The sequence below is a fragment of the Centropristis striata genome, chromosome 14 (genome assembly GCF_030273125.1).
Source record: "Centropristis striata isolate RG_2023a ecotype Rhode Island chromosome 14, C.striata_1.0, whole genome shotgun sequence".
Taxonomy (NCBI): domain Eukaryota; kingdom Metazoa; phylum Chordata; class Actinopteri; order Perciformes; family Serranidae; genus Centropristis; species Centropristis striata.
Window position 1 is genome coordinate 3,273,070 of NC_081530.1, and position 20,419 is coordinate 3,293,488.

The following is a 20,419-nucleotide window of genomic DNA, read 5'->3' on the forward strand; positions in this document are numbered from 1 at the left end:
GTAACTTACAACATTTACTCAAATACAATATAAGATGTGCTTTACTTGGTACTTTACCTCCACCACACCATTGCAGGAAATATTGTACTTTTTACTGCACTACATTTATTTGACAGCTATATTCACTTTTTATATGATAAACATGACAGTCTAATATGATATGATGTAGTACTATACTGGACTAAACTACCAAAACTTGTCTTGCAAATTGGCCAATTTCCAAATAGTGTATATTTCATGTTTATATTATAATCATTGATGCATTCATGTGTTCATCACTTGAATTTTGTAGGTGAATACGGTGGAGCTAATTTAAACTACTTTATACAGTCCATAGAGACTTTTAAAAAAGGACTAAAAACATTCCTTTTTAGCAAAACCTTTGGTTCCTCCCATCTAGATAGTTTTTAGATTATGTATGTATGTTTTCTGTTTTTAGCTGTTTTTTCCTTTTTTATCCTTTTTATAATTAGAATGTTATGCTTTTAACCTGTAGCACTTATTTGACTTAATATGTCACAATTATATTTTGTAGCCTACTATTTTGTAGCCAATTTTGATTGTTAATATGGTTAATATGCTTGTAGTAATCAGATAACCTCTGCAATAGACACCTTTGTGCTTTTACTTTGAAGGCCAAAGCATGTTTTCCTGTCGCAGCTCCCTCGTGCGGAGCTTCACGCAGCTCTGAGTGGGAGCGTCAGGTGGCGCGTGACGTCAATCCCAGTAACACCACCAACGGGGCTGTTGGCACAGCAGCGGGTCACCAGTCCACTCCGAGATATGAAAAGCCCTCCATGTTTGGCGCTTCGTGTTTCATTAACTTCAACCCATGAAGAAGAAGGCAAAAAAATAAATAAATAAAGAAATAAGCACCTAGAACACTTTGTTCACACGGTTTATTGAACAATTTCACACACATTGGAGGACAAACAGAAGATACACTGCATGAGAAACATTCAAGTAGGCAATAAAAAGACAAACATTTACAAGCCAAAGTAAATAAGCTAAAGATGGACCTCTGAAACAGTCTTGCATGTGGATCGAGTGGTTGAAGGCGGCGGAGGGCCTGAAGCATTGCAGTGCACTGGATGTGACATACAACAACACACTGTGAGATTAGAGATAACAGGGCAGGCAGCAGGGGGGTGGCTGTCAACAATTATTCTCTCTCCCCTGTGATACCACTCGGGGATTTGGGTGTGCACTTATTAAATTAAGGTTAAGAGAAAAAGGAGCGAATAAATTCAAAACACGCAGAACAGAATGTAGCTAGATTTTAGGAAGGTATCTCATCAGATTGTGCTGAGAAAAGGAGGGCAAAAACTGTGAACCACCAACAACCAGGAAGACTACGTACAGGACAGAGGGGTGTCATGTGACAATGAGACACCCAAACCAGGGAAGGGCTTAAAAGCTGCAGCATGGGCCTTTTGTTGTAATGGTCATATGATAGTAAAACATCCTTATTAAGTGACTTTGAGGTGTCGAAGCATCACCTCAAGAAATGATCCATGCTACTGTAAAGCTGCACACTTTGATTTCCACATGAGGTGTAAAATGACTATACGACTATTTTAACCATGTGTTTTAAAACCAGATCGTTTGAGAGCTGCCCCGTGAGAAACTACGTCTCAGTTTCCTCCTTGTTTCCCTCCATGAGGTGTAGAAGTTATACCGTTTTTTTTCCTCCCCTCTCTCTTCTTCTGCGTCATTCATGCAGCCACAAACCGCCGGTTTTCACCCTTTCAGCTAGCTTTCCTGTATCCTCTGTGTCAACAGACAGAGAAAGTAGGTTATCTGTCACATTCATCTCCAAAGCCACGGGGGATACGTGTGTATTGCGGTAACATCTGACTGTATTTCTGCATAACAAAGCCAGCTGGGCCCGATGTAATATTGCTGTGCAGTGGAACTTTAACTAACCAGATGGTGAATGATTATGATACTTGCATTGTACATGGCTACTGCTCACGTAGCTCCAATGTGTGTGTGTGTGTGTGTGTGTGTGTTGGATTGGAGGGGGTCAACAGTGCAGCAGAGTGCACTCTTTGGGAAGCAAAGCCACTGAGACATTCAAGAACATGGTGGTGCATGTTTAGCATGTTGGCCGTACTGTAAGTATGTGTGTGTGTGTGTGTTGTTTAGTGTTTGGGCTGATGAGTTTGAGGCCCGGAGCTCCTCAGCAGCTCTAGCGGCGCCGCGGGGCCTCGTCTCGGGGCGCATCACTGCTGGCTGACCCCCATCTGCTGGTGGTCCGGCCCAGGTTCCCCCTCCATGTCAGCGTGGTAATGCTCGAAGCTGTCGTCTTCTATGTCTGGTAGGCCCAGCAGCTAGCGGGGGAGAAGGAGAAGGAGAAGGTTGTTGTAAGAGCCATTTTGCTTTCATTGTTTGTTTGTTTGTTTGTTTGTGCCTCCCACCACCGGGTGGAGAAGAGCACTCATTATGGATTCTGAGGTCATGAGTTAATATAACCCATAAGAACCTATGGTGACACCTGTGTAACAAACACTTTAAATCTTCTATAATCTCCCATAATCAGCTTTATGCTTCACATTAACTCATTAAATCCCTAAGTGACACATACTCAACACTCTGGTGTGGTGGTCATGTGACTTTGACAAGAATTGACTTCTCCAAAATGTGGCTGTGACTGGAAACAGAAATGTGAAAACATTTTAAAAGCTTATTTTTTCTTACTAGGCTAAGTTTAAACCCATTTAACAATTCTAATCCGTTACTAGGGTGTCCTGTGTTGCATTTAACTTGTTCTGACCATATTTCCTGAACAAATTAAAGTCACAAATGTGATATATTTTGTGGAGATGCAAAAGAAAAAGGTAAATTTGTGTCTCTGTAAGCAGAAAATGTGTCTAGTTTTTTTTCTATTTTAAAATAAGAAATATCACAAACATAAATACCATAAACGCCCAATGTAACATTTATGTCACATCACAGATCTTTGACATTTAGGGGTAGTATTTTTTTTTTTAAAACATCAGAATTGTATTCTATGTGGTCCACTTATAGAACACATCCAAGAATAACTGGGTCTGGGTTCTTATGGGATAAGGCACCGGTGTATGACTGATTGTTGTGAGATGCCTGAGAGGCAGAAATGTGATGAATACGTTGGAAATATACGTTTATTTGTTAAAGGAAGAAGTATATATTTGTTTGGAAACATTATAATAAACTGAGTTAATTGATATACGGAAACTGGACATTTCATTTGTGCGCGTAAAATACTATAAACGGGATCTCATCATAACAGCGGCATCTTTTTCTCTTTTTACACATTAACAAGAAATCTCCGAAAACATACATATATTAAAACAACCTTACCCCGATTTTGTGGGAATTGTGGGATTGTTTTTAGTGTTTTGTGCTCAATTTTAAGGGGTTAACCCACAAAAAACCTCAATGTCATTTTACAATTCATTAATTAACCCCATTTCCATTGTAGAATCCTCAGTTTTCACCTGAAATAATATTATGCCTTCATTTACAGTGAGATCCCAGTAACCCCAAATGATTACCTTAAATAAATAAAATCATATATTAAACTAACTATTTAATTCTTATTTAATTAATTTCATTTGTGCGCGTAAAATACTACCAATGAATAATTAATTGATTAACCAACTGATAGAATAACCTATAGAGCCACTAGCCACAGATAAAAAGTACTTATTTACTTATTCCATTTTATGCAACACTGAAAAAAGAACCAACTTAATTGAATTGTTTCATTTGGTAACACCTAAATTAATTAAGTTCTTTCAAATTAATTTAATAAGTTAGATTAACACAATTGATTTTAAATTAATTTGAAAGAACTTAATTCATTTAGGTGTTACCAAATGAAACAATTCAATTAAGTTGGTTCTTTTTTTCAGTGTACTTTATGCTTTTATTTTACTACATTTTGGAAGCAAGTATTTAAACACTAATCACACAACTAACAGCCTTAGTTGCAAGGTACTTTACAGATTCAGATTATTTATACAAAATATAATAAGCCAATAGGCTTACATTATGATGTAATATTATAGATCAAGCTACCAGATGTTGTGTTGACTATGTTTCAATGTTCATACTTTTGTATTTTAATTTCTGTTTTTTTCTCCACTGCATAAATTTTGCATACATTTTTTAATTTACCCCTCACCTAAGACCTTAAAGGAGTAGTCCACCTTTTGAAAAAATATGTGTTATTTTATTTATATTATTCACTGTCTTGCTCAGAGTTAGATGAGAAGATCAATGCAAGGGTTCTGAATAGACTACAGCATGATTTATTTAAAAAATGTACCAAAAATTATGACAGTTGATTAAAAAAAAGACGCTTTCAAAGTAAATTTGACTATGGCTTATATGTGATTTGGATAATTACATTACATTAAACCTCATTAATTAAAGTTTTAAAAAAGCATTATAAAATGCATTAATATAAATGAAATGTGACAATCCATTAATTTCTTCATTAATTACCCCTTTATGATGCCATTAACAAAACCCTAATTACATCATTAGTGATGGTAAAATTAATGAAAAGCTATTTATATTTACAAAAAAAACCCTTTAGAGGGAAAGTGTCGAGCAGTGTCAGTCAGTCAGCTCTCCAAATTGAGATTTCCTAAAAATAAAAGTACTGTTACATGTCAAACAGACAAGAATCCTTCATAAAAGGCCAAAAAATATCAAACTCACCACTAACATAAAGCAATTCAAAATATTAATAAAACAGTATTTATCAAAATAAGAAAACATGGTATATTTATATGTATGTAGTATATTTCTATAGATATATGATATGTGTTATTATAATGTATATGCTGTAGAACGAATGTGTATATACAACATATGTATTATGTGTTAGTAGATTTTGTAATGATGTATACATATATGCATTTTTTTTCACTTTGTCCACCACAGCAAACTAGTGTGTAGAAATGTGTGTAATATGGATTAATATGTGAATCATTTTTGTTTTGTTTTGTTTTTTATTTTTATTATGTTTTGTGTTTTCAACTGTATATTTGATGGACCCCAGGAAGAATAGCTGTGGCTTTGCTGCAGCTAATGGGGATCTAAATAATAAACTAAACTAAACTAAACTTCATAAAAGGCCTTGGATTATGATCTACATCCTGCTCTTGTTTTGTAACATTTGCCTTTAAGCCAGGAAACATTAAAATGTGAGATTTCTGGGTGGAGTTCGAAATGTTTTGTCCGTAGCAGAGAGAACAGAATGTATCAGGGTTGTAACAGAGCGAGACACAACGAGCAGAGGTCAGAGTTGTGTGATGCAGCGTGTTAAAAAGAAAACAGTGACTCCCAGGAGTGTCACTCTCTTATTTCCTTACAGGCCTGAAGGAGGTGAAGACTTTCTCCAGCACCTCCAGCAGAGTCTTCTTCCCACAGGAGGAGATGTAGTCCTGGGCCAGCTGTAGGAAGGGAAGACAGTCCTCACTCTCACTCCACACGTGCTGCAGATAAAAGATGAAAGTGTAAATATTAATGCAAGATGGCATTATTTCAAACTAGTCATAAAGACATGACCAGGGTAAAACAATGTACACTGTAAAAAAAAAAGATAAGATAAACAATAGCTACTCAATAAAATTGAGGCAACAGATTGCACGCAATACAAATTGAACACAAATTGACCACAAAATGATCAAAAAAAGACACAAGAAAGACACAAAATGACCAAAAAAGACATAAAATGACTAAAAAAAACACAAAATTACCAAAAAAGACACAAAATTACCAAAAAAAGACACAAAATTACCAAAAAAGACACAAAATTACCAAAAAAAGACACAAAATGACCAAAAAAGATACAAAATGACAAAAAAAACACAAAATGACAAAAAAAGACACAAAATGACCAAAAAAGACAAAAAAACTACCCAAAAAAACCCACACAAAATGACCAAAAAAGATACAAAATGACTAAAAAACCCACAAAATTACCAAAAAAGACACAAAATTACAAAAAAAAGACACAAAATTACAAAAAAAAACCCACAAAATTACCAAAGAGACACAAAATTACCAAAAAAAAGACACAAAATTACCAAAAAAGACACAAAGTGCCTAAAAAAGACACAAAATTACCAAAAAAACCCCACAAAATTACCAAAAAAAGACACAAAATGACAAAAAAACACACAAAATTACCAAAAAAAGACATTAAATGATTTAAAAAAAACCACAGAGGAAACAGAGCTGACTTCCAAAATGATTTGGCGACCCCCAGAAATCATCTCGCGACCCCAATTGGGGTCCCGACCCCAAGGTTGAGAATAGCTGGTATAAAAGAAGTGCACATAGCCATGTAGCTAAGCTATCAGCTAATGATAGCAACTCCTTCCAGTGTGTTTGAGTACAACCAACACTGAAGAAGGCACCATGGAGTCAATCACAATGTAGCCCACTTTAACCTGCTTTATCACCTATTTAACTCTAAATGAGACAATAAATAACATCATATTTTTAAGAAGACCTGACACTAGGAGACTGTTTACTGAGATTAGGGTTAATATTTCTTGCCCTGTGGCAACTTTGATCTTTGCCCTTTCCTTTGGCTTCACATAGAACTTGCAGGAATCAATTAACCAGTAAATATCTATAGCCGGGTCAGGGATAATGCAGCACAGGAAAAACTAAAACGAAGCAATTAAACTGGATAAAGAGACAATTGTTCAAGGACATGCAGCAGACAAATAAGATACATAAAGTCCTCAATAATAGCCACGGAGGGTGAAAATTACCCTGACAATGCTGGACAAGTAGTTCCTGCATAAATCTGAGTCAAGGATGATAAACTAGATTGTGACACATTCAGCTACATAACATGTTAACGAATCAGTGTCAAATCATCAGTTCCTATGAGGTGAATACTCATACACACATACAATATACACTGTAAAAAATGATAAACAATAGCTACTCAATAAAATTGAGGCAACAGATTGCACGCAATATTATTAATTAAATCTAACTACGTTACAAGTTGAGTTAATAACTTAACAGGAAGTGCCTGTCAATTAACCCTTTGATGCACAACATATTAACACCCCAATTCTAATGGCCAACATGGGTCAAAATAGACCCTCATTAATTAATTTCCCATGTTATTTAATGCTGCTGTGTGTTTCTGGGCTCTATCTTTTGATATCAACTTATTTTATGATTGAATATTCCAAGTACTCTTTAAATATCTTGTTTTTGATAACAACAGATCATTATTTCCATTTTGCCTCTCATACTTTATGAAGAAAAAAAGTTTTTGTATTATTACAAAGCTAAGTACTTGGCTAAGTAGCTTGCTAAGTACTTAGTACTTAGCAAGCGACTTAGCCAAGAAGTTAGCTAAGTAGTTAGCTTAGCAAGCTACTAAGCTAAATATTTAGCCAAGACGTTAGCTAAGTAGTTATCTTAGCACACAAAAAGGGGTTTTATTAAAAAAATAAAGAATAAAAACACAAAATGACCAAAAAAGACACAAAATTGCCAAAAAAAAGACACAAATTTACCAAAAAAACCCACAAAATTACCAAAAAAAGACACAAAATGACTAAAAAACACACAAAATTACCAAAAAAAAGAAATTAAATTATTAAAAAAAACACAGTGGAGACAGAGCTGACTTCCAAAATGATTTGGCGACCCCCAGAAATCATCTCACGACCCCAATTGGGGTCAGGACCCCAAGGTTGAGAATAGCTGGTATAAAAGAAATGCACATAGCCATGTAGCTAAGCTATCAGCTAATGATAGCAACTCACAAAAAAACAAAGTGTGTTTGAGTACAACCAACACTGAAGAAGGCACCATGGTGTCAATCACAATGTAGCCCACTTTAACCTGCTTTATCATCTATTTAACTCTAAATGAGACAATAAATTAACATCATATTTTTAAGAAGACCTGACACTAGGAGACTGTTTTCTGAGGTTAGGGTTAATATTTCTTGCCCTGTGGCAACTTTGCTCTTTGCCCTTTCCTTTGGCTTCACATAGAACTTGCAGGAATCAATTAACCAGTAAATATCTATAGCCGGGTCAGGGATAATGCAGCACAGGAAAAACTAAAACGAAGCAATTAAACTGGATAAAGAGACAATTGTTCAAGGACATGCAGCAGACAAATAAGATACATAAAGTCCTCAATAATAGCCATGGAGGGTGAAAATTACCCTGACAATGCTGGACAAGTAGTTCCTGCATAAATCTGAGTCAAGGATGATAAACTACATTGTGACACATTCAGCTACATAACATGTTAACGAATCAGTGTCAAATCATCAGTTCCTGTAAGTCTACGTACTGACTGATTTCCCGAACAATAAATACTCATACACACATACAATATACACTGTAAAAAATGATAAACAATAGCTACTCAATAAAATTGAGGCAACAGATTGCACACAATATTATTAATTAAATTAAGTTGAGTTAATAACAACTTAACAGGAAGTGCCTGTCAATTAAAAACGGACTAATTCTATTGTGTTGGATTCATTCAAAATTCTCTTGATTTATAATTATAATAATATATAATAATATAATAAGTAGTTAGCTTAGCAAGCTACTTAGCTAAATACTTAGCCAAGAAGTTAGCTAAGTAGTTATCTTAGCACACAAAAAGGGGTTTTATTAAAAATAATAATAAAGGAAAACATAAAATTAGCATGTATGATGATCAAAAACAAACTAATTGAGGAAAACCTGGAATACTGAATGATGAAAATAATTTATTGCAAAGATATAGAACAGTCACAAAGTGTCGGGTCACTTTAGACCCATGTTGTGCATCAAAGGGTTAAAAACAGACTAATTCTATTGTGTTGGATTCATTCAAAATTCATTAAAAAAATCATATTTAATGTGATCAAAATAAGTAGATTCTATCTCAAACATTTTTATATTAAAATTACTTAAACAACTGCCTCAAATTCCAGGACGCATTTTAAATAGGACATATTTAATACATTTTATCAAATATATTAAGTAAAATGAAATGGATACAGGGATTTCCCCCAAATTTTATCCAGCATAACTCTTTTTTTTTTGAGTCTGAGAGCTCTGCTTAATATAAAACCTGTTTACACTCTACTGGTCTGGTGAGTACTTAAAGGTCAGAAATATAAGCCAATAAAACACTGTTAAATAACAATGAATTGCAGTTTCTTAGTATCAGAGAGTTCAACTCAGATTGAAATAAACTTCCTTATTGGTGTAAGTTGTCGCTGCCTCAAAGCTCCGAATTGTTAGATAAACATCTTTGGATAGGCCATTGGAGCGATTCCACTTAAATCACTTTCAATGTTGTTTGATTGGAGTCAAGCGGCTGTATTGTTATAGATTATGTATTAAACTAGTAAGATATTAGATTTATCTGGCCAAGTGACCCTGATGAAACAACCAGAAGGTGTAAAACAAAAGCAAGGGATCTAAATGTGAAGTAAATAGTTAGTTAGTTTATTAATTTATTTAAGGTAATCATTTGGGGTTACTGGGATCTCACTGTAAATGAAGGCATAATATTATTTCAGGTGAAAACTGAGTATTCTACAATGGATATGGGGTTAATTAATGGATTGTAAAATGACATTGAGGTTTTTTGTGGGTTAACCCCTTAAAATTGAGCACAAAACACTAAAAACAATCCCACAATTCCCACAAAATCGGGGTAAGGTTGTTTTAATATATGTATGTTTTCAGAGATTTCTTGTTAATGTGTAAAAAAAAGAAAAAAATATCACTTTGAACATCATAAAACCCTCTTCAAAATACCTTAATATATTATAAGCTGATAATTCAGCCATTACTTATACCCTACACTGTAACAAATTGCTGTAAGAAAACAGCCAAATTGTGACAGTAACATACTGTTTTCCATTAAAAAGGTATTATTCTGTAGAAACTGTATGATACTTTCTAAGTCTCTTCTTGAACACATTTTTAATGGCTGTATTTTTATTTAACTAACTCATTCAGTATATGGTTTATTAAAATTACTGAGGTTACAGTGAAGACAGCGCTTAATTCATAGTAATTGGCTTTCAGACAGTAATATGCTCTATTTACAAAAAATGACTGCATTGTATAATGCAACAATATTGCAACTAGCTTCAACACTATACTGTGTTTTAGTCTACTGTAAAAATCAATGAAATGCAGGATTTTACTGTAATTCAGAATGTGGTTTTATCACAGTAACATACTGTAAAGTAGATAACAGTAGAGGAACTGAAAAATTAACAGTAGAATGCTGGAAACCCTGCTGCCAGTATTTTACTGTTAATTTACAAGACAATTGTTTACAGTGAATCCAATTAAAAGACCTTTGTTTTGTCATTGTCCGTGGGTCAGTCAGTGGTATTTTCAGGTTGTGGTGACATCACGTGTTGTCAGGTTTTAGGAGTCATGTGCGGTTCATGTGAATCAGCCCGAGGACATTTGCTTTAACAGAGCTAATATTGAGCCTGTGGCTCTCACTGCTGAGGGACGGTTGTTCCAGTTTGACACTGAGGGATGGACTCTCTCATGAGGGTGTGTCTCTGCTGCGCCTGCAAAACACCATCCTTCAGCAGATCTCACCGAGCAAATCCAACTCTCTTCTTTTTCAGCTGCTAAGCACTTTATCACCTGACCTGGCTGACTACAGAAAACTGCAAGCCTGACACCAAAAAAGTCTAACTGTGTAAGATGTAAATGACAAAATAAATGCATCAAATTCAGAATGAGTGCATATACATACTGTAAGACTTTGCTGTAAATTTACAGTCAAATTCTAACAGTAACTTGCTGTATTATGATTGTCAAGTCAGTCAAGTCAAAGTTTATTTATAGAGCACATTTAAAAACAACCTCAGTTGACCAAAGTGCTGTACAGTTAGGAAAATAGAATAAATCACACACAAATAGGACACACTAAAAACAGTAAAACAATAAAATAATAAAATAGTAATAAAAACTCAATCCAAAACAGAGTTAGAGATAAAAAAAAAAAAGACAAATAAAAGGGTAAATTGCACAGTATATTGCTGTGAAAACAATGCATTGTGGGAGTTATCATGATTGCTCAGGCATTCCAACGATCAAAATTATGTATATTTTTTCAGGAATTTACTCCTTTCAGCTGAGCATGTCAGGAAAATAAAGTCATTATTTTCGAAAAGAAGACAAGTTTTATTTTATTTCTTTTTTGTCTGGGCTGAAATAATCACAATGTGTTGTTTTTTCAGCAATCCTAATATAGAGTTTAAATGGATTAGTTGTAACATAATTTAGAGTTAAACATTTAAACGTCACGCTATTTTTTTCCTGCATTACGAGACAGTTTGTCAGTAAACAGACCTGTATTTCTATAATACAGTAGAGGTGCTGTAAATTTTACAGTAACTTACACTGTAAAAAATGTCTGTAGATTTTACGGTGAAAAACTGCTAAACCATGACAGTAAAAGATTGTAAAATTATAAATTAGTTAATTCAGTTTCAGTAACAATGAAACACCGTAAATGTATATATCAGCCAAAAAAAAATATTTTTAAATTAAAACAAAGACAAAACATTACTCTACTGTAAAATACACTGGCACCGTGTTTGTAACAAAAATATACTGTAATAAAAAAACAAGCATCACTGTCATTTTTGCATTTATTTTTGTAAAACTACTTTTTCTCACTGTTAAATGTACTAAACACCATATCTCTAGCAAAAATATACTGATATTTAATAGCAATATCTTTATCTTTAATTTATGCAGCATTTATAAAGTATTTTCTTGTCAATCATATGGCAGAACACTGTTTCTTTTGATGGAATTTTTTTTTTTAATGGTAAAAAATGGAATAAAATGGCAATTTTAAACGTGAAATCAACAGTGCTAATATCATTTTACCGTAATGTTACAAAAAGTTGCACCATATTTATTACGGTAAAGTTCTGGCAACCACAGCTGCCAGTATTTTACCGTGAAAACAACGGTTTCTTTTTTACAGTGTACTGGCGAAACTGCTGCCAGTAATTTACTGTAATTTTACAGTAAAAAGTTTTACAGTGCAAGTCTGAGCATTAGATATCTTGTTTTCATACTGTATTCAACGGATTGTAGGGCACAAAGGATGTGCAAATAATAACATTCTCTTTTTATTATGATTTTTACAGCATCCCAACTTTTTTTGACACGGGGTTGTAGTAAGACTTGGCCTGAGGGAAATTACACTGTAAAAAAAAACCCTGTTGTTTTACGGTAAAAAACCGGCAGCTGTGGTTGCCAGAACTTTACCGTAATAAATACGGTAGAACTTTTTTTTAATATTACGGTAAAATGATATTAGCACTGTTGATTTCATGTTTAAGATTGCCATTTTATTAAATTTTTTATTGTATAAATAAAAAAGTTTTTCCTTTAAAAGAAACGCTGTTCTGCCATATAATTGACAAGAAAATACTTTATAAATGCTGCATAAATTAAAGATTTTACCATTAAATATTACAGTCTATTTCTGTTAGAGATATGGTGTTTAGTACATTTAACAGTTAGGAAAAGTATTTTTTGATGACTTGTATATTACAGTATATTTTTGCTACAAACACGGTGCCAGTGTATTTTACAGTGGAGTAATGTATTAAAAAAAAAAAAAAAAAAAAAAACAACTGTAAAAAATACTGTTTTGGCTGATATATACATTTATGGTGTTTCATTGTTACTGAAACTGAATTTATCACTTTTACTGTCATGGTTTAGCAGTTTTTCACCGTAAAATCTACATACATTTTTTAGAGTGTACAAAATTAGATGTGCAGCTTGCTGTTATTATGGTTGAACTAATCTCACAGCGCCCTCCAGTGGAAGGACAGGGCAATGATACACGGTTATAAGGGGAAAACCAGATAAACTGACAAAAGGACTGTCTGTGTGTGCATGTTATTGTGTCGGTGCATTATGTGTCTGCATATAATGTGTGTGTTTGTGTGTTAGTGTGTGTGAGAGAGGGAGGCAGCATATGAGGCGCCCTGCTGATAGCAGTATTGATCGAGTGAGAGTAACCAGATCTCAGGCGTCCTGCAGAGAAACAGGGTTATTCTAGCTGATTTGAGAGTGCACAGCAGACAGAGTTGAGGCTTGGAAGAGGGGTAAAGTGAAAGAAAAGGAAAGGAGATAGAAAGTGAAGTTGGCGCTGAGACAACTAACCACATGATGTATCTGTGTAGCTACATCTGTTCATGGATGGATTAATGAACTGGCCTGCCAGGCACAAGCCGAGGGGTCTGAAATGTCAAGGCCCCCCTCCTGGTGTTCACCTGCCATTCAAAGAGACACGTAGCGACCACGAAGACAAGCAATGTGGCAACAACAAAACATTAAATGACTGCAAAAAGATGCAAAGAGACTAGAAAATGACCAAAACAACTTCACAGAGATGCAGAACAGCTGCGAAATGACAACAAAGACACAAAACTACAGAGAGAGATGCAAAACAAGGGATACAAAGCAACCATAAAGAAAAAAAAAAATAAAGGAGAAAAAAAAAAAAAAAAAAAAAAAAAATATATATATATATATATATATATATATATATATATATATATACATAAAAAAATATATATATATATATATTTATATATTCATCATTTTTAAATTACAATTTTTCTCTGTACTGTTTCATTGTTGTTTATTATTACTGCCATTGCTGTTTTATTATCATTATTTTGTTTTTAATTGTTTATTGTAATGTGACCTTGAGAGTCCTGAAAGGCGCCTATAAATAAAATGCATTATTATTATTATTATTATTATTATTATTATTAATAAAATTAAACAACTACAGCTACAAAGAGACACAAAAAGAATACAAAACGACCAAAAAACGATTCAAAACAGCTGCAAAAAGACACAATATGACCAAAAAAAAAGACACAAAACAAAAGAGATGCATCACATCTACAGACACAAAACAACTGAAGAGACACAAGACGACCTCAAAGAGACACAAAGCAATCACAAAGAGCCAGGAAATGTCCAAAAAAAGACACAGAACAAATGCAATGACAGAGACACAAAACAGCCACAAAGATGCACAAAGCAACTAAGGGGCAAAACAACAACACACAAAAAAAAACTATAAAAAGACCAAAACAATTACAATGACACAAAACAACTAGAAAGACACACAAAGCCAAAGAGAGATGCATAATTAAGACATACAAAGCATCTAAAAAAGATTTAAAATGACTATGAAGGGACAAAAAATGACCACAAAACAACAACAAAAAGCAGCTAAACAACTAGTCCACGTGTGTATTAAATATAAATGTGTCCTTGATTTTGAGGCAGCTGTTTAAGTAACTTTAATATAAAAATGTTTGAGATAGAATCTACTTATTTTGATCACATTAAATATAATCTTTATGTGTTTGTAATTCTAAATCAAGAGAATTTTGAATGAATCCAACACAATAGAATTAGTCTGTTTTTTAATTGACAGGCACTTCCTGTTAAGTTATTAACTCAACTTGTAACGTAGTTAGATTTAATTAATAATATTGCGTGCAATCTGTTGCCTCAATTTTATTGAGTAGCTATTGTTTATCTTTTTTTACAGTGTAGGTAGCTTGCCGTTTCCCATAAAATATATGATATATATCTATGATATTTTCTAAGTCTCTCCTTGTCCACATTTTTAATGGTTCATTCATTCAGTATATGGTTTATTAAAATTACTGAGGTTACAGTGAAGACAGCGCTTAATTCGTAGTAATTGGCTTTCAGACAGTAATATGCTCTATTTACAGAAAATGACTGCATTGTATACTGCAACAATATTGCAACTAGCTTCAGCACTATACTGTGTTTTAGTCTACTGTAAAAATCAATGAAATGCAGGATTTTACTGTAATTCAGTATGTGGTTTTATCACAGTAACATACTGTAAAGTAGATAACAGTAAAGGAACTGTACAATTAACAGTAGAATGCTGGAAACCCTGCTGCCAGTATTTACTGTTAATTGTTTACAGTGATATGTATTTTCCAGCAGCAGCCATGAATCAGTGCTGCTCTGCTGTCTGTGACAGACCCGCCTCATAGCAGAGACATGGTCGCTGTGACATAACATGTTATTGAGTGAACAGACGCCCTGGCTCCTGGGTCATCTCCATCTGCTCCCCGCCCTGTTACCCCTGTTACTGAGCAGGAGGAGCAGGAGGAGCAGGAGGAGCAGGAGGAGGGAGCGGGGCGGGTCTCAGGAGCTTTAGAGCTCATAGCACCACCACTGCAGCTCCCTGGTAAGATGCAGTGGTGGAAGAAGTATTCAGATCCCTTACTTAAGTAAAAGTACTAATACCACAATGTGAAATTACTCCACTACAAGTAAAAGTCCTGCATTCAAAACTTACTGAAGTAAAAGTACAAAAGGATCAGCATCAAAATGTACTTAAAGTATCAGAAATAGAAGTACTCATCATGCAGAACAGCCACACACAGGTTATAAAATATAGGCTACATCAAATATATTATAAGATTATTATTATTATTGATGCAATTTAAGACAGGGCTCATTTTAACCACTAAATATACTGTTATGGGGTTTAATTTAATAAAATGTCTATTCACTTTAAATTGATCATGTTTTTATGTTGTGAGCTAAATGTAGTGGAGTTAAAAGTACAATATTTGCCTCAAAATTTAGTGCAGTAGAAGTATAAAGTTATGTAAAATGGAAATACTCAAGTAAAGTACAAGTACCTCAAAATTATACTTAAGTACAGTAATTGAGTAAATTTACTTAGTTACATTCCACCACTGGTAAGATGATCAGAGGAACTCACTCATTCCAACAAGGAGCTCATTGCCTCCATTCTGTTCCTGGAGATTTTAACAATTTAAGGCAGGGGTGTCAAACTCTGGCCCGCGGGCCAAATTTGGCCCGCACTGTAATTTTATTTGGCCCGCGAGGCAATACCAAATTATTATATTATTGTACTATAAAAGCTGACCCGCCGGTATTATACGGCGCATTTACCGCTAATATTATTATTATTATTAGTTTATTTAAAAGGGGACAGTGCAATTTCATAAAACACATGATTATACACACTGTAAAAAAATAATCTGTTAAATTTACGATAAATTACCGGCAGCTGTGGTTGCCAGAACTTCACCGTAAAAAAATACAGTGAGGGGGTTTTCTACTGTAGACTGAATATTCTCGTTATTTTTAAGGTAATTGTTTCATTCATTCACACATCATGGCAAATCTCCATTAACTTTACATGAAAATGTTATATTTTTACAGCAAAACTGTGCGTTTCCTACCGTTCATGACAGTAAAAGTAAAAATTGTGCTATTCCTTGATTTACGGTAATTAAAAGTGCCTACTACGGTGATACACAATTTTTAATTTTACGCCCCATTCCTGATGCAATTTGACAGTGTTTTACTGTAATTTCTACAAACATTTTTAACAGTGCATGGTTAAAAAAGCCAGAGTTAGCCAGAAGGCTAGTTTTCATCTGTAGTCCCCTGGCTATGATGTAAAAAAGCAGAGAATTACGAAACAAAAAACGAACAAACAAAAAAACAAAAAAAAAACAAACAAAAAATAAAAATAAAAATACGTACAATATACAAAATACATATACAAACACTTACGATACGATTAAGAAAAAAAAATACAACATCACATACAACACAACAGTCTTATCTTTTAGTGTTGGCAGCTGTAGGTGTTGATGTTGAAGTACATAAATACTAGATTTATTATTGTTATTTTATTTTTAAATGTATTAACCTGTTGAAAAACGTTATTTTGATATTTAAATCAGAAGGATGCAAATAGAAAAGAGGCATACTATTTTTATTTAATTTTTATTTAATAAATTAATGACATTGATGTTTTTTTATTTGAAATTTCTTTGCTACAGCCGCAAAATTTCACACAATTTTTAAGATAAGATTAAAAAAAAATCTAAGAAAAGACATTTAACAATATACAAAATATACAATAATAATATACTATATACAACTTAGTGCAAATTAAGTGGAGAAATGTGCAGAGTGCAGATTATATGCAAAAATGAAAAATGAATTAAAATGAATTAAATGAACATAATATATAACCGGACAGTTAAATTTAAACATTTAACAGCATTAAATATTAAAATTTGTGTCTAGGCCTGCATTTTTTTCCTACAAGAATGAGGTTTCACTAGGATGATTTGGACTCTATAATTTGGCATAATTCCTTCAAAATAAAGATGTGAAAATGTGTCCTATAGGTGTTTAAGTTTGCAGCTCCCTCTGCCTGCAATAAGCTACAAATAACCTGAATCTTCATGTGACTTGTGAAGACTGTTCATGAATGCTTCTGATATTTGTTGACTCTTTCGTGGAATACTCTTGTTCTTCTTTCTAATCTTAAATTCATTAGTTTTGTTTTTGTGTCTTCAGCCTTTTAATGCTTCATGTCTTGGCAAGGACACTATTGAAAAAGAGACCCCAATCTAGATAAAGGTTAAATAAAAATAAAAATAAAAATGATTGACTGTATGTATGCAGAACTTGAACTTCTCCAATAAAATAAATCAGTGGATTAACTGGAGAGAATTATCTCCACAATAAAAAAGCAGCAAGCATCTGCCTTCCCTGCTACAAATTAAAATAACATAATAAAAATGATGTTTTTAGAGAAACAATAAATATTTCGTCGGATATGTTTTTTCTGTGTAATGTAATATAATAGACCTGGGCAGTGGCCTAGTCCTATTTTGTGTTCCTAATGCAACATCACAGTCTGCAGGGCTTTTATTTTGAAAGCTCCAGGCCTGGTGTTTTTCTAACCTGGCTAGCTTGATGGTGCTGTGGTTCAGAGGGTTATCGCAGTTGATTATGATAGAGGGGGTAAAAAAAAAACACCATCGACAAAGGGGGTGGGAGGGGGGGTGTGGGGTGGGGGTGCACCCAAACTGAAATGACATCATCCCCGCCACCCAAAGCCCCCCTCCCCTCCCCTCCTCTCCCGTGCCCATCAGCCGGAAAACCGGGAAGAACCGTGCCAACCCCACCTCCAGCCCACCCTCGACACACCTACAAGAACACGCACCCACCCACCCACACACACACACACACACACACACACACACGCGCGCGCGCAGTGGGAGAGCTAAAGGCCCTGCACGAGACGCTCACTTACAAAACTGTCGGTGCCGCCGGGACACAGCACGTAGAAGGAGACGCCGGGCTCTGCGTAAAAGTCCAGCCGCCTCTCGTCGTCCTCCTCGGCGAATATGAGGTCGAAGGGGTTCCCGGAGCACCACTTCTCCGCCGCCTCCACCAGATGCTTGAACTCCATCCTCCTGTTATCCGGTCTGCGGTGTCCCTGGCTCCGGAGCTTGATCTCGATCTCTCTGGCCCGTCACGGCGATGATGCTCAAGACGAAAATAACAGCTGATCGGACAGCAGCATCAGCAGCCTCCACTACCGCATCTCCTCTAGTGCACCGCCTGCACGGCCCGGGAATAGAGATAGCACTGATGGTGCATAGAGCCTACCGGGTCTGGTGCTCATCCGTGCTCAAAGCCCCATTCCTCTCTTCCTCCCCACGTTATGAAATCAGCCCGTCGGTCGCATGCATGCATACGCAGGAGGACGCTGGAGAAAACGCGATGACGAACAGTGGAGCCGGGCTGGCGTCCATATCTGAGGCTGCATAGGCCTACTCCCTACTGTCTGTCTCACTGTAGGCTGCAGCAGGAGTTCAATACCTTTTTGAGTCGCGACCCCCCAGTTTAACATGCATGTTGTCCGCGATGAGTGGACACTGAACAGAATCTCACATGCACAGTTCAGATCACCCAAAAAAGAAACAAAATGAGCTTAAAAAGGAAACAAAATGATCAAAAAAGACACAAATTGAGCACAAAATGATCAAATAAGACACAAAATGACCAGAAAAGACACAAAATGGCCAAAAAAAAACACAAGATGGACCAAAAAGACATAAAATGACCAAAAAAAGACACAAAATTACCAAAAAAAGACACAGAATGACTAAAAAAAAGACACAAAATGACCAAAAAGTCACAATTTGACGACAAAATGATCAAAAAAAGACACAAATTGACCACAAAATGATCAAAAAAGACACAAAATGACCAGGAAAGACACAAAATGACCAAAAAGTCACAATTTGATGACAAAATGATCAAAAAAAGACATAAATAGACCACAAAATGATCAAAAAAGACACAGAATGACCAGAAAAGACACAAAATGGCCAAAAAAGACACTAAATGACCAAAAAAAGACACAAAATGACCAAAAAGTCACAATTTGACCACAAAATGATAAAAAAGACACAAATTGACCACAAAATGATAAAAAAAAAGACACAAAAAAAGACACAAAATGACCCAAAAAAGAAACAAAATGATTTAAAAAAGACACAAAATGACTAGAAAAGACACAAAATGGCCAAAAAAGACATAAAATGAATAATAATAATAATCAGGCCTAAAGACCAATACTACCATGACATCGTTTTACACATATCTACCGCTGATTTATATAGGCTACGACTCAGTATTAAATATGAAAATACAATTTACGCGGTACATAATCATATCGTTGTTTAGAATGAGTAGGTAGGCCTGAACTTTAAAGCCCAATTTATTGCTAATATTTATGATATATTTCATATACAATATATGAAAAATGTAATATATGTATTGTAATATATTATTTATATATTTTGTTGTATTACAATATACTTCATAGATAAATAAGATAAAGTCAGCTCAGGTCTTAAGGTAAGACTTGAGCTTGAAAGTTCTGGAAAATTCATACTGAGTGCACCTTTTTCTTTTCTTCTTCTTCTTTTTTTTTTGTCAAACTGCTATTTCCAGGGTCTATTATCAACCCAACATCAGATAATAGAAAAATTCCAATAATAACATCAATTATCATAATAACAACAACAATAGTTGTTATTATAAACAATAATTATATCTGAATAAAAAGCATTCTGTATTCATACGCATGTAATAATAATACTAATAATAATACTACTACTAATAATAATAATAATAACAATAATAATAATAATAATAACAATAATAACAAAAACAACTGAACTGAAAAACTTCAAACTTAACATAAGAACCTATGGTGACGCCCTTGTAACAAAAACTTTAAATCTTCTAGAATCTAATCAATTTTGATATATGTTATGGAGATGCAAACAAAAAGGCAAATGGTTATTTGTTTTTATTTATTCTTATTTTGTTACTTAAAAACAAATCTGAAAAATAATTTGTTGTTAAACAGCACTATTCATGTCACAATTTTGATAAATGTTGTGGAGATGCAAAGAAAAAGTCAAATTTGTGTTTCT

General features: G+C 34.4%; 1 protein-coding gene across 1 annotated transcript; it reads right to left on the reverse strand.

The window, feature by feature from the left end:
- Positions 1–884: 884 nt before the first annotated feature.
- mturn (maturin, neural progenitor differentiation regulator homolog (Xenopus)) lies at positions 885–18,686 on the reverse strand. Its single transcript, XM_059349105.1, has 3 exons — positions 18,220–18,686; positions 5,370–5,492; positions 885–2,333 (listed from the first exon to the last, which is right to left on the reverse strand). The coding sequence occupies exons 1-3, from the start codon at positions 18,376–18,378 to the stop codon at positions 2,226–2,228; spliced, it is 390 nt and encodes a 129-aa protein (XP_059205088.1). The 5' UTR covers positions 18,379–18,686; the 3' UTR covers positions 885–2,225.
- Positions 18,687–20,419: the final 1,733 nt, after the last annotated feature.

Bases quoted from the DNA above. Each gene is read 5' to 3' on its own strand.
- mturn (XM_059349105.1), bottom strand. From the start codon at position 18,378: ATGGAGTTCAAGCATCTGGTGGAGGCGGCGGAGAAGTGGTGCTCCGGG. The intron at 5,493-18,219 runs GTAAGTGAGCGT...TTTTATCTGCAG, and splicing joins CCGGCGGCACCGACAGTTTT to CACGTGTGGAGTGAGAGTGA. The intron at 2,334-5,369 runs GTAAGGAAATAA...CTCCCCCGCTAG, and splicing joins TCTTCACCTCCTTCAGGCCT to CTGCTGGGCCTACCAGACAT.